Raw genomic sequence first — 15,433 nt, 5'->3', positions numbered from 1 at the left:
AACTAAAGGTATAGATTTAATCTGATTTACAGTGACCCAACATAGAGGTGTTTACTTTATGGTACAAAAACCTGCCGACAGGTTTGACGCCTCTCATCAGTGGTGAGCGCCTCCGTCATGATGAGAGCTTATTTGCATATTTTTCCCCAGAAAGCACTGCTGGTAAGATTCCCTACAAACACTAATGTATCAAACACAGTCGTTAATATCAAACTATTTAAAATGGAAAGAATATTTTATTTTTACATATTTCTATATATGACCCCCCCCCCCCGCCTCAATCAGAGTCCGTGGTGCTCCGAGGAGCGGCCGCTCACAAGCTGTGGAGGATGGTGCGGCTTCGGAGCTTCTGCACGTAGTCCTCCGCCTGCTGGAAGCCGGTGATGGGTTGTTCTTTTGGAGGTGGTGGTCCCTCAACCAACTTGACGAAATAATGGCAGTGCACCTTATCCATGATACCAAATTTACCCCGGCCGTGGATGCGAATCCGCTTCAGGTAGGTGCCTTTACCGGAAAAGGAGTCAGCTGAAAGGCGAATAAGACAGGCGTGTGGGAATAGCGTCACATTTTTATTTTCAGCCACTGAATATAATAACAACCTTCCTTCTCATCAGCTGCTCACCACAATAGCGGACCCTGACAATGCCGCACTACTGTCAGCGCTCCATCTATAGAACCGTACAACGTAACCAGATAACAGCTCATGTGCTGGAGGAGACCAGTGACATACAGAGACCGGCAACGGCTGCTTGTAGGGAGCTTCCTGCCAGCATGTAGGGGATGGGTGAGGATCCCCGCTACTGACAAGGGGGAACTCTGCTAAGACTACTAGGGGGAGGCAGGGAATACTGCCAAAACTACTAGGAAGCATCAGGGAGCACAGCTGGGACTACTGGGAAAGGGGAAAATCTGCTAAGGCTACTAGGGGGCATCAGGGAGTACAGCTGGGACAACTGGGAAAGGGGAAAATCTAATAAGACTACTAGGGGGCAGCAGGGAGTACAGCTGGGACTACCGGGGAAAGGGGAAATCTGCTAATACTACTAGGGGGCAGCAGGGAATACAGCTGGGACTAACTGGGAAGGGGGAAATCTGCTAAGACTACTAGGGGGCATCAGGGAGTGCAGCTGGGACTACCGGGGAAAGGGGAAATCTGCTAAGACTACTAGGGGGCAGCAGGGAGTACAGCTGGGACTACCGGGGAAGGGGGCAATCTGCTAAGACTACTAGGGGGCAGCAGGGAGTACAGCTGGGACTACCGGGGAAGGGGGCAATCTGCTAAGACTACTAGGGGGCAGCAGGGAGTGCAGCTGGGACTACTGGGGAAAGGGGAAATCTGCTAAGACTACTAGGGGGCAACAGGGAATACAGCTGGGACAACTGGGAAAGGGGAAAATCTAATAAGACTACTAGGGGGCAGCAGGGAGTACAGCTGGGACAACTGGGAAAGGGGAAAATCTAATAAGACTACTAGGGGGCAGCAGGGAGTACAGCTGGGACTACCGGGGAAAGGGGAAATCTGCTAATACTACTAGGGGGCAGCAGGGAGTGCAGCTCGAACTACCGGGGAAAGGGGAAATCTGCTAAGACTACTAGGGGGCAACAGGGAATACAGCTGGGACTAACTGGGAAGGGGGAAATCTGCTAAGACTACTAGGGGGCATCAGGGAGTGCAGCTGGGACTACCGGGGAAAGGGGAAATCTGCTAAGACTACTAGGGGGCAGCAGGGAGTACAGCTGGGACTACCGGGGAAGGGGGCAATCTGCTAAGACTACTAGGGGGCAGCAGGGAGTACAGCTGGGACTACCGGGGAAGGGGGCAATCTGCTAAGACTACTAGGGGGCAGCAGGGAGTACAGCTGGGACTACCGGGGAAGGGGGCAATCTGCTAAGACTACTAGGGGGCAGCAGGGAGTACAGCTGGGACTACTAAGGGTTTTCACTACAGAGAAAGGAACATTTTGTCAAGATCAAAAGGAAGTAGTTCTAGTTTGAAGACTGGTGAAGGGGAAGAGTCCTTGCAACATGGAGGGGGAAATTTTGGCAAGACTACTAAATTGACAATCCCCTTGAGAAAGTATGTGGGCGAAACGCGCGTCGGGGCGCTTTGTGCAGTGGTGTTTGTGACTCATAATGGGTAAGCATTGATCTATAATCTCTACATGGATATCCCTAATGTTAAGTTCCCCTCATCCGGGTATGAATATGTATACGAGACTGTGACCTTATAGAATTAGAATATGTGTATGCACTATACAATGCTATGTGATATATGTTGATGTATCACCACTGCTTTATATGGATTTTGACTTTTGAGATCCTCATATGTTATGATGTGTTTTTAAGATTGATGTTCAATAAACTTTATTGATTTTATATCTTGAGTGCTATAGTGGTCTATGAGTACTTTGTACTCATCTTTAGGTGATATAGTTTATTTGTCCACTATTTTAGATTTTGCAATATAATCAATGGAGAGGCAGGCATAGCAATGCTTCTAGCTGGTGGTATTTATTTATGCTGTTGGACTCTTTATTTTGATAAATTGTCAGGAAGCAGTTCTACTGTGACTACTCAGAAAGGGGGAATTCTGCTATGACTACAAGGGGTCAGTGGGAAGTTCTGTTGTGACTATTGGAAAAAAGTCCTTGCTGCAGGGAAGCAACAATTCTGCTAAGATTACTAGGGGGCAGCAGCGAGTTCTGCTGTAACTAATGGAGAAGTGGAATTCTACTATGACTTATAGGGGGCAGTAGGGAGTACTACTGGGATGAGTTACTGCTACCGGGAAGGGGAAATTCTATCAGGACAACTAGGGTAGCTGCAAGATGTTCTGCTGTGACTACTGGAGAAGGGGTAGTTCTGCTAGGACTACTAGGGGGCATTTGGGAACTCTGCTGTTACTACTGGGGAAGAGTCTGTACTACAAGGAAAGGGAGGGAGAGTCTGTTAAACCTACTAAGGGTCAGTGGGAGGTTCGGCTGTGACTGCTGGAGATGTCGCGGGGGAACCTGCTGTGACTACAGAGTATTTATAAGCTTATACTACTCTTGCTTTCAAAATCAGTGGTCTGGAGAGCACTTCTGGAGCGGTGGGGCTGCCGCGCTGATCCGGGGACAGGAATGCTAGGGTAAGTCCTGCCTGTGATAAAGTCCTGACCGCCAGTCATCCTACCCTGGTGTCCTCAGAAGTCAAGGTCAGGATGTCATCACCTCGGGTCCAGCACAAACAATGGCTCCAGAGCTGATCCCGGAGCAAAGCTTCTTTTTTTTTCCTTAATCTTTGACTGGCTGAACTCCTTTTGATATTTTTTATGGTTATACATTAAATCTTTATGGATCACTCAGTTCTTACCAACGTGTAGGTTAGATTTGTATTCCACATGGTGGTTTCTTACTGCCATTTCCTGAGCTTCTAACAAGACCTAAACCAGAAAAGGTACAAAAAAAATAAATAATAAAAATCAATAATTATGGAATACAAAAACCACAAATTAATGTGCCATCTTACAACTGATAGCCTTTAGATCCATCTCCTTCATTAGAAACAACCTGTAGCTATTCACACTGTACATAATTTCCATCACATAAGCTGCAGCGCCCCCTTGTGGCAGACGGTGACTCTGGTAGAGGGTTCCCATCGCGAGAGGGGCACCTTACATAGGGGCATCCATATATTCTCTCTATTCATTAAAGTGCCGTGAATGGCTGCAGAAAGTAACCAGAGGGAGAGGAGGGGGATGATGCTGCAGTTTGTCTCAGTGGGTGAGAGGGGAGCTGATCCTTCATCTGCACATGATTAAAACAAATCAGGCAACACTTACAAGACCCATATCAGACTGGGGTTTACAGGGGATTCTGTCGGCAGGATTTCACCCCTCAAACTATTTATATACATATGTAGCTCTTTCAAAAACAAGTCCAGCAATACCTTTCCATGGCCAGTCCGTACCTCAGTTACTGAGAAATCAGCATTTGAATTGATATGCACAAAAAGCTGAAGAGCTATGGTAGATCTGAAGCCACCGTCACTCCAGCTCTACTCCCTGCCAAGCACCGCCTCCTGCTGCCTGACTGATGACTCATTTGCATTAAGTCAAACAGCATAGAGGCCATCAGTCAAGCAGGTGGATGTAAAATAGAGCTGGAGTGACAGAGGCTTCAGATCTACCATAGCTCTTCAGCCTCATTTCCATATCAAATGAAACGCTGATTACTGAGTAACGGAGTAAATGACCTGCAAGGTAAAGCTATTGCTGGACTTGTCTTTGTTAGAGCTACATCCCCATATAAATAGTTTGGTGGGTGTGAAATCCTGTTGACAGGTTCCCTTTAAAAGACATTGTCCACATCGATTTTTTTTTTTTTTTATAAAAAAGGGGTGTGTGTGTGGGGGGAGGAGGGGAATAAGAATGACATAAACAAAACAAACAAAAAAAAAACATTGATGCTCACTTCACCGAACACATCACTCATTTCATTGCTGTCCAGTTTCCCCGCTAGTCTCTACTTCCTTTTTCCCCTCTAGACACAGGAAATGACGGTTCAGCCAATCACCAACTTGTTGTAACCACCTAGGACAGCGATTGGCTGAACAGTTATTTCCTGTGTGTTGCGAGAAATCGGGGAAAAAAAGTAGAGACCAGCAGGGGACCTGGTAATTGGCGGCAAAGGATCGGTGAGGTGGGCACTACATTACCCCCTTTTGTATTGTACCAGTGTGCAGCTCCTTTTTCCTAATTAAACAAGATGAGGTCAATGAAGGCAAATACATACTTTTTTTATTCCTTCTACAGATTAACCTCGTTTTACCTCTTTAATGATTTTTGCTCCTTTCTTGTCGTTGAATTCCATCTGAGCGATCGCCCGGTCTATAGACATCCCCTTGATCTGGAGATACGAAGAAAGGGTTAATCCTCCATGTGACTGATCCGTTATTACGCTGCCACTAATCAGGCCCCCGGAGGGCTCTGACGCTCGCTGGATAAAAGCCAATTCTATGAAAATCCAGCATCATTTACATATCTCCGTCCGCCATCTAGATGAATTAATAACTTGGTTCAATTTCGCTTTGATGACCGAGAAACTCATTTGACAAAAATCTGCGGTTCCGGTGGAAGCTCTGGATTTAGGAAACGAGGAATCGGCAGGGATTCAGTTTATGAAATGTTATTTAAAGACAAAGCCGCCATCCCTGTAAGGAGAAGACCCAGTAATGTGGCTATGAAGCCCAAAGGTGAGGAAAGCCTCGGTAATGCCCCGCTTTCCCAAAGGATAAAATTACATTTACAAGCAGGCACCACTAGGGGGAGCTCACTGCATACACAATCCTCAACACTGAAATTGGATTATGAGCATGAAATCCCCAGACTTACATCCTTGGCTGCTATCAATGAGGTTATTAATGGTCGTCTGAGGAACGTTCAGCCATAATGAACACACTAAGTCATCAAAATCCGCTGCTGGCAGCTCCTTTTGTGATTTCCGAACAATGGTTTCCCAGATGTGCTCGTTGGGAGACAAGTCTGGAGACGCTGCAGGCCATGGTAGCCACGGTAGCGTGTGTAGTCCATGCAGGCTGCTCATAGTAGAACATGCGGCCTGGCGGTGTTGTGACGACACATACCAAGAATGAGGCATCAAACAGCATCTACACAAACCATCTGAAGGTGTCTGCAGGACACGGGGCTACGAGCCAGGCGTCGAGCTACAGGCGTTTCATTGATGTCGCATCACCACATGGTGCTGAGCAAGACGGCAATGGAGGCTGGAGTGGAGATCTGCCCTCTTCAGCGATGCACTTTTGCCTTGACTTGTGACACAGTTATAGCTGGACACTAGTCTGGAGGCCATTTGGAGAACGCCATGAAACGGCCTTCACAAGGGAAGATCTCACCGATCCTACTCACAGGGTTATGGGGTGGGATGGCATAATGTGCGGTAGCCGGACCCCTCTAGTCTTCATTCCAGGTGCACTAACAGCTCGGAGTTGCATTGATTTGGTCGTGGAACCAGAGGTGGTGCCATTCTCCAAAGGAGATGTTTTCCCAACATAACATGGCCAGTCTGCATGTTGCTCCTGCTAGTGAGCAGCCTACGTGGCCTAAACAAACTACCATGGCCGGCAGCGTCCCGAGACTCGTCTGCCATTAAGCACATGTGGCATGTTATTAGTCGGCAATCACAAAAGGAGCTGCCAGCAGTGGATCTTGATGAATTGCCTAAGTGCGTTCAGCATAGAACATACGTTCTTCACAGCGGTCACCACCTGGAACCAGTATACAGGTCACATGTGAAGAAGCAGGAAATATGGAGCTCTGCATCAAACAATAAAGGTATATTATAAAGTAAGGCAATTGTACATTTTTTATCTTACTTGGCGCCCATTTTTTTTTTTGTTTAAGTTTGGCCCATAAGCCCTAATCTACACTTTTCTGGCATAAAAAGGAAGCACATGTTTGCCTATCCAACTTTTTCACCTAACTTTTTTGACTTTTATTCAATTTTGCCACTTTTCTGAAACAGCAGATGTGGCAAGCGGGAGGGGGAAAGACCAATCACGGACCAATAGATTTACTAGAAACTGGTGTCAATTATGGTGGAAATCTACTCCAGCTCGTACCTAGCGAGTTTGTGGTGCGTACATTGACCAAAGAAGTGCCAAATATATTAAAAGGGTTGTTCAGCTTAAGGCTTCAAGTTTGCCGTCACATAGGGTGACTGCAGACTTGTGAATGCTCACATCACGTGCGCTGTGTGCGGTCAGGATTCTCCAGTGCCAGGCGCGAGACTGCAAGTATATGTTTTGTATAGATGCGGTCACATGCCGACTAGACGTGTGTTTTGAGCTAGGCCTAACATGTCTAGTCGGAATGTGGCTGCACTGTACAGCAGATAGGGCTGGTACCTATAGGTCAAGCACAATACATACCAGTTTGGCCAAGTACCACATCTTGTCCATGCTGTACTTGATCTGTCTACGACAATGGTGAATTTCCTATGGAAATAAATGGGGGAAAAAAAGCAATATAACTGCCAAATACAATCAAAGATCAAATCAGGAAACTCCACATTTGTGGGAGCAAAACCCATTTGTGTGTATGGCAGCTTACAATGCCAAAATGTAAAATGAGAGCTGAATTGCACATATCTAAATGGACCATCGCTCAGGATCGGTGTAAGAAAAGTAATGCAATCTATCTATGAAATTACTCAACTTTTCGTGCAGATTTATGGTCATTAACATGGGTGGATATCAGCCCTTTAACCAGAGTTGAGCCACCAAAGGCAAGACCATGGGACCTTGCTTACTGGGCCAACGAAAATTACTGGGAACAGAACATTGATATGACGTTTCGGTTCCCGTACAGCATCAGATTGTCGCCAGCACATCCCATACTTATACTGGGCCACGTGCTGCCAATTAAAGATCCAATCACCCGATTAACCAGAGCTTTCCTCACCTGTAGGGTGATGGCTGGCATGATTAACTTACCACTTACAACCCCCATCTGCCTGACCAGGCACATTTTCGAGTTTTATCCTACATGCGCTTCTAACGGAGCTATAATTTTTTTCTCTATGGGAGCAGGGATAGAAACGATGATTTTTTTAATGTTCATTTTTTTCTATTTTATTTTAACCAACTAGTTTTCATTTATTTTACATACTGTGCCCCCCCCCCCCCCCCCATAAGGTTTTAAAAGACCTTGGAGGGGGGGTTATTTTAGCATATCAAAACATTCTTTTAATGGCAGAATTCCCTTATAACCAGGGCTGGTGTGCTACCTCAGGTTACAGGGGAATTACAGCTTCTTGGCTATATATCAGAGCTGCTGGTTACCTAGGACCCAGCAGCTCCTGCTCCCTCTCTACACCCAGGGATCAAATGACTGCTGGGTCCAGAGAAGGAGGCACTGTAAGTGCTTCCTAATCTGTATATACAAGCACTCCCTCAGACATTGTGAAGGCAAATTCAGTATTAAACCGCATTTATCTTTTGGATGGGGAGTCTGGCAGCGTCTGACAGCCGGCTCCGCACCACCATAGCTACATGACATTGTGGAGGCTGCAAGTACACCCCTCAGATTTGCATGCAGTGTATGACATCCGGGCCCCTTGCCCCCCTTCCGGCGTATGACATCCAGGCCCCGAACCATGCTCTGTGCCTTTACTAACATGTGGCAGGATGGCCGGCAGTGCAGAGCTCACAGATACCAGTGCAGTCCTGCAATAGGAGCCATGGGGGTAACAAGTCCGGTTATGATATTTCTTCCCGCCTAAATCTCCCCCATCAACTGTGAGTGGTATTATTGAAAAGCAGAAAAAAACGCAGAGTCCAGACCTCCTCTGGTATTAATATCAGCATCAACACTGCACCCCCGCCGGGAGCTTCATGGCCGAGCAGCTGCATGCAGCCTTACATCACCAAGCACAATGCCAATCGTCGTATGGAGTGGTGTAAAGCCGCCACTACTGGACTCAGGAGGAAACATGTTCTGTGCAGTGACTGATCACACTTCTATCTAGTGTCACATGGACAAGTCTGGATTTGGTGAATGTCAGGAGACCGTTACCCGCCTGACTGCACTGTGCCAGCTGTACAGTTTGGTGGAGGAGGGATAATAATAAGGGGTTGTGTTTCAGGGGTCGGTCTCAGCTTCTCTGTTCTAGTGAAGGGAAATCTTAATACTTCAGCACAAGACATTGTGAACAATTGTAGCTTTCACTACATGACTGTTCCCCATGACTGTGCTCAGTACACAAGATCCATAATGACCTGGTTGGGTAAGTTGGTGTGATTAACGTGACCCATAGAGCCTGGACCTCAACCCCATCAAACACCTTTAGGATGACAAGAATGGAGATGGTGACACCGACCTCTCCTCAACATTTACCATAACAATTTGCAGAGCACTAGTGGAACATTTGTTAAAATGCTCCAGCATAGGAGCAGCCAAAAGCTCCAGAACGTAGGCAGGGGTGGCATTTTAACTGAAAGAGTCTCCTGATGCAAAATCCCCCAAGGGGACAGCGTGCAAGGGCAGAGTCCCCCCAAAGGGGAGAGAGTGCAAGGGCAGAGTCCCCCCAAAGGGGACAGCGTGCAAGGGCAGAGTCCCCCCAAAGGGGACAGCGTGCAAGGGCAGAGTCCCCCCAAAGGGGACAGCGTGCAAGGGCAGAGTCCCCCCAAAGGGGACAGCGTGCAAGGGCAGAGTCCCCCAAAGGGGACAGCGTGCAAGGGCAGAGTCCCCCAAAGGGGACAGCGTGCAAGGGCAGAGTCCCCCCAAAGGGGACAGCGTGCAAGGGCAGAGTCCCTCAAAGGGGACAGCGTGCAAGGGCAGAGTCCCCCCAAAGGGGACAGCGTGCAAGGGCAGAGTCCCCCCAAGGGGACAGCGTGCAAGGGCAGAGTCCCTTGTCCTGATTTAGTCTAATTTTAACCTTAATGCGACAGATGCTACAATAATCACTACTAACAGGCATATGACATGGACTCACTGCAGGTCGCCGAGGTTCATCAGGAAGTTGAGGAGGGTAGACCACCCTGTTCTTCATCTCCCAGTTACGTCTCTCCAGGGCAGCGCTGGTGTGGACACCGCTCTGTGATAGGACACTGCTGGTGGCCGACAGACTGAAATACAATTATTACGAGGTCAGAGAAGTCCAGAAACCTAAGAATCTAAGAAAACTAAGGTGACTGAAATTAAAAAAAAAAAAAAAATGAATGAAAAAAAAAAAGTTGGTCACTAAGGCCGGTTTCACATTTGCGGTTGTGTCCGCAGCGTTTCTTCCGCAAATATCCGCATGCGTTGTGTATTCCTATATTTAACATTAGGGACGCATGAGTCTGTGATCGGTTGCGTTTTGCCGCGTTTGACGACGCATGCGTCGTTTCGTCGTCTGCGGTTTGGCGCAGTAAACACAACATGTAGTAATTTTAGAGGCGTCAATTTGCCGCCTAGAAAAGTATGCGGTTGTTAATGCGTTTTTTTGCCGCATTCCTTGCACTATCTATGGAAACGCATGCGTACACGTCTTTGCGTACGCATGCGTTTCATGCGCTTGCGTACTTCGGACTGCGCATGCCCATTAAAGACACACCCTCCTGGATATATCAAACGCATGTGCATAAAAAGCGCAAACACATGTAAAAAAGCATGCAAACGCTGTGTTTTTTTACCATCATGCGTAAGCTGATGCGGCTAAAAAACGCTGCGTTATCAGACGTTTGCATGCGTTTTTGCGGATTCTAACGCAAATATGAAAGTAGCCTAAGGGGTTAAAACATTATGGATTGTTTTTCCCAAAAAAATATAAACTTTTTATGCAGCATATTATATTTGTACATTGCAATACTTCTGACAGAAACCTTCCATTTCCATCTGATAAATTAGTACCTAGAACCTAGAGCCGGAACACCGAGACTGCTGTGTATACATCACACAGGAGACACCGAGACTGCTGTGTATACATCACACAGGAGACACCGAGACTGCTGTGTATACATCACGTAGGAGACACCGAGACTGCTGTGTATACATCACGTAGGAGACACCGAGACTGCTGTGTATACATCACGTAGGAGACACCGAGACTGCTGTGTATACATCACGTAGGAGACACTGAGACTGCTGTGTATACATCACGTAGGAGACACCGAGACTGCTGTGTATACATCACGTAGGAGACACCGAGACTGCTGTGTATACATCACGTAGGAGACACCGAGACTGCTGTGTATACATCACGTAGGAGACACCGAGACTGCTGTGTATACATCACACAGGAGACACCGAGACTGCTGTGTATACATCACACAGGAGACACTGAGACTGCTGTGTATACATCACACAGGAGACACCGAGACTGCTGTGTATACATCACGTAGGAGACACCGAGACTGCTGTGTATACATCACATAGGAGACACCGAGACTGCTGTATATATGTCATAAAGGAGACACCTAGATTGCTGTACATACATCCCATAAGAGACACAGAGACAGTGGTACATACATCCCATAGGAGACACAGAGACTGCGGTATATACATCATATAGAGGACACAGAGACTGCTATATATAAATCAAATAGGAGAAACAGACTGAAACGGAAAGTGAAAAAACCCTTTAAAGGGAAGGTGCCACCAGTTTTCTTGTAGTTTGTTTTTTTGTGAAATTAAGCTTAAAATAGTAAATAAAATGTATTAATGCAATGTTTGCACTGTTTGCAAACATTTCTATATGAAAAATATTATATATTATCTTACAAATATATATATTGACCACTAGGGGGAGCATTTTCCGTTTTAGACCTCAAGCAGCTATAGTAAGACTTACCAGCTTTACTGTTAGCTGGAAAATGTGGGCAGTAACTGCTGACATCAGCATTTCCCTCCCCTTTTGGGTGGTCTAATATCCCTGGGGCAGAATGAAGAGCAGCATCACAGGGCAGAGCCATTTTGTGTGTGACTGCCCTGTGATCTGCTATCACCAGCAGTTACTGCATCAGAAGCATAGCTACAGAGTTTACAGAAGAGCAGAACACAGTGGGCTCAGCAGCATGGTGGACTGGAGGAAGAGTGAAGACATGTGGTGTGTATGTATGGAGCAGCATTGTCTGTGCAGAGCTGTCTGTGACTCATCCCTCAGTAATAAGAAGGAGCTCCAGGTCTGCAGTGAATGGCCAGGCATTGTGGAGGGAGGGGAGAGATACATTGTATCAGGTGTCACCTCTCTGCAGGCTGGGAATGCAGCTTAATGGAGTGAATGGAGCTCCTGTGATAGAGAGTAAGTGGAGCTTGGCAGAGAGCACTGGGCTATAATAAAATGGCTGCTAGTCACACCTACAGCAGTGAATTGTGTAGCCCACAGAGGCGTGCCCAGCTCACTGCTAACACCCCTCCAATGTTATAGATAGGGTCCTCGCCGGTCTATTGTCTCCTATGTCCATGGGGTGCTGTAAAATGACACTGCTAGTGCCCTGCTACTGCTGCAAAACCAAGATGTCAGCCCCCAGTTCCTTCTTTAAACACATATAACACACGAAATCTGTTTCACATGCATTTAAAACTTGGTTATAGCAGCATGTTATGCTACATTACAGTGATTTATTAATAATCTACAAACGCGGTACCTTACCTTTAAGGTTGAATTCATCCACCCCTTACATGTACGAATCCGGGAGACTTGTTAAGTGGCAAAAAAAACCAACAAAACTACAGAAGCCAAACCCCCCATCTGTAGTTGTTATACTCACCCCCGCTGGATTCGGGAAAGCGACCCCCATAGAACTGTAAGAAAAACATTAATATCAGTGTATGTATGAGGTATCCGTGCGCACAAGCAGCAGCCATGACGGCAGGAGCCTTATACCCGGGGATCCTCTCCCACCCATAATGCACCTACTTCAGCTTGATGGTTCCCAAGTGATCAGCGGCACGAGGTGTAACAGACGCTGATCCCCCCCAGTAACACAGTACCTGGCTAATAACAGGGGCTCCCTCTCTGGGTCAGTGAGCCGCCATCTTGGTACACCTGCACAGAAGCTGCCACTACATTGATTTCTGGTGGTCCCGCTACCTGGGTGTACTCTGTGCCCCCCAGCCTGTAGTGCGCGCTGACAATAAGGCGGCCGCTCCGCTTTCCCTCCACATCAGCAGCAGCACAAGTCCCCATTATTACACGTCCTGGCCGGGACCTGACACCACTCACCGCCTCCCCCGGCAACGACACCGCGCCCTCCCCGATACTCACCCGCAGACATGGACGCCGCCATCTTGGACAGTGTCTCACTTTACGACAAGCTCGCTGTCAGCGCTCACATGGGAGCCGGTTCTTTACGACAGCAACGCCGTAAAGTGCTGCATCGTGCTGGGGGAGAGACAGCGCCGAAGAAGGTAATGGGGGAGATAACCTGCCCTGCACACTACATGCCCACCCTGTGCCACACATGAGTGCCCTATGTATAGCATGTGCACCCTGTATATAGCATGTACTCTCTGTATATAGCATGTGCCCTCTGTATATAGTATGTACTCTCTGTATATAGTATGTACTCTCTGTATATAGCATGTGCACCCTGTATATAGCATGTACTCTCTGTATATAGTATGTGCCCTCTGTATATAGCATGTACTCTCTGTATATAGCATGTACTCTCTGTATATAGTATGTGCACCCTGTATATAGCATGTACTCTCTGTATATAGCATGTGCCCTCTGTATATAGTATGTACTCTCTGTATATAGTATGTACTCTCTGTATATAGCATGTGCACCCTGTATATAGCATGTACTCTCTGTATATAGTATGTGCCCTCTGTATATAGTATGTACTCTCTGTATATAGCATGTACTCTCTGTATATAGTATGTGCACCCTCTATATAGCATGTACCCTCTGTATATACTATGTGCACCCTGTATATAGCCTGTACTCTCTGTATATACTATGTGCGCCCTGTATATAGCCTGTACTCTCTGTATATACTATGTGCGCCCTGTATATACTATGTGCGCCCTGTATATACTATGTGCGCCCTGTATATACTATGTGCGCCCTGTATATACTATGTGCGCCCTGTATATACTATGTGCGCCCTGTATATACTATGTGCACCCTCTATATAGCATGTGCACCCTGTATACAGCATGCACTCTCTGTATATACTATGTGCACCCTGTATATAGCCTGTACTCTCTGTATATAGCCTGTACTCTCTGTATATAGCCTGTACTCTCTGTATATAGCCTGTACTCTCTGTATATAGCATGTGCGCCCTGTATATAGCATGTGCACCCTGTATATAGCATGTACTCTCTGTATATACTATGTGCACCCTCTATATAGCATGTACCCTCTGTATATAGCCTGTATTCTCTGTATGTAGCATGTACTCTCTGTATATACTATGTGCACCCTGTATATAGCCTGTACTCTCTGTATATACTATGTGCACCCTGTATGTAGCATGTACTCTCTGTATATACTATGTGCACCCTGTATATAGCATGTACTCTCTGTATATACTATGTGCACCCTGTATGTAGCCTGTACTCTCTGTATATACTATGTGCACCCTGTATATAGCCTGTACTCTCTGTATATACTATGTGCACCCTGTATATAGCATGTACTCTCTGTATATAGCCTGTACTCTCTGTATGTAGCATGTACTCTCTGTATATACTATGTGCACCCTGTATATAGCCTGTACCCTCTGTATATAGCCTGTACCCTCTGTATATAGCCTGTACTCTCTGTATATAGCCTGTACTCTCTGTATATAGTATGTACTCTCTGTATATACTATGTGCACCCTGTATAGAGCATGTACTCTCTGTATATACTATGTGCACCCTGTATACAGCATGTACTCTCTGTATATACTATGTGCACCCTCTATATAGCATGTACCCTCTGTATATACTATGTGCACCCTGTGTTATTATTATTATTATTATTCATTTTTATAGCGCCATTTATTCCATGGCGCTTTACATGTGAAATACGGGTCAAATATAGACAAATACATTAAACATGAGCAAAAAACAAGGCACACGGGTACATAAGGAGGGAGGACCCTGCCCGCGAGGGCTCACAATCTGCAGGGGATGGGTGATGATACACTAGGAGAGGGCAGAGCTGGTTGTGCGGCGGTTCAGTAGGTTCAGGATCACTGCAGGCTGTAGGCTTGTCGTAAGAGGTGAGTCTTCAGGTTCTTTTTGAAAGTTTTTATGGTAGGCGAGAGTCTGATGTGCTGGGGTAGAGAGTTCCAGAGTATGGGGGAAGCACGGGAGAAGTCTTGGATGCGGTTGTGGGAAGAAGAGATGAGAGGGGAGTAGAGAAGGAGGTCTTGAGAGGATCGGAGGTTGCGTGTTGGTAGGTACCGGGAGATCATGTCACAGATGTATGGAGGAGATAGGTTGTGGATGGCTTTGTAGGTCATTGTGAGGGTTTTGAACTGGAGTCTCTGGGCAATAGGAAGCCAGTGAAGGGCTTGGCATAGGGGAGAGGCTGGGGAATAGCGGGGAGACAGGTAGATTAGTCGAGCAGCAGAGTGTAGGATGGATTGGAGTGGTGCCAGAGTGCTAGAGGGGAGTCCAGAGAGTAGGAGGTTGCAGTAGTCGAGGCGGGAGATAAGGGCATGCACTAGTGTTTTTGTGGTGTCACGGTCAAGGAATGCGCGGATCCGGGAAATGTTTTTGAGTTTGAGGCGGCAGGAGGAGGCAAGGGCTTGGATATGTGGCTTGAAAGAGAGGGCAGAGTCGAGGATCACCCCGAGGCACCGGGCGTGTGGGACTGGGGAAAGTGAGCAGCCATTGACATTGATGGATAGGTCTGGTGGAGGGGTAGAGTGAGATGGGGGAAAGATGATGAATTCTGTTTTGTCCATGTTCAGTTGTAGAAAGCGAGCAGAAAAGAAGGCTGAAATAGCA

The 15,433-nt window shown here is 46.8% G+C and overlaps 2 protein-coding genes across 4 annotated transcripts in view; one reads left to right on the top strand and one right to left on the bottom strand.

Annotated features, from left to right (window-relative positions):
- Positions 1–216: 216 nt before the first annotated feature.
- On the bottom strand, positions 217–12,931 carry MRPL22 (mitochondrial ribosomal protein L22). Of its 2 annotated transcripts, none has more exons than XM_077266417.1 (7): positions 12,750–12,931; positions 12,253–12,286; positions 9,495–9,627; positions 6,931–6,996; positions 4,812–4,889; positions 3,355–3,424; positions 217–525 (listed from the first exon to the last, which is right to left on the bottom strand). In XM_077266417.1, exons 1-7 carry the CDS (start codon positions 12,769–12,771, stop codon positions 314–316), a joined length of 615 nt encoding a protein of 204 aa, XP_077122532.1. In that variant the 5' UTR covers positions 12,772–12,931; the 3' UTR covers positions 217–313. The 2 variants fall into 2 exon arrangements, with proteins under 2 accessions (XP_077122532.1, XP_077122533.1); XM_077266418.1 differs by lacking the exon at positions 12,750–12,931 and adding an exon at positions 12,476–12,669.
- Positions 12,754–15,433, top strand: part of GEMIN5 (gem nuclear organelle associated protein 5) — a 66,490-nt gene continuing 63,810 nt past the window's right edge. Inside the window, exon 1 of one of the 2 annotated variants that reach the window (XM_077266415.1) lies at positions 12,754–12,892. The gene's annotated coding sequence lies outside the window, so the exon portion shown is untranslated. The remainder of the gene's footprint in view (positions 12,893–15,433) is intronic. The other variant, XM_077266414.1, reaches the window with a different exon arrangement.

This window comes from Ranitomeya variabilis, chromosome 5, assembly GCF_051348905.1.
Source record: "Ranitomeya variabilis isolate aRanVar5 chromosome 5, aRanVar5.hap1, whole genome shotgun sequence".
NCBI lineage: Eukaryota > Metazoa > Chordata > Amphibia > Anura > Dendrobatidae > Ranitomeya > Ranitomeya variabilis.
The sequence above is the reverse complement of the archived record's forward strand: the minus strand, read 5'-3'. Positions and strand labels throughout refer to the sequence as shown.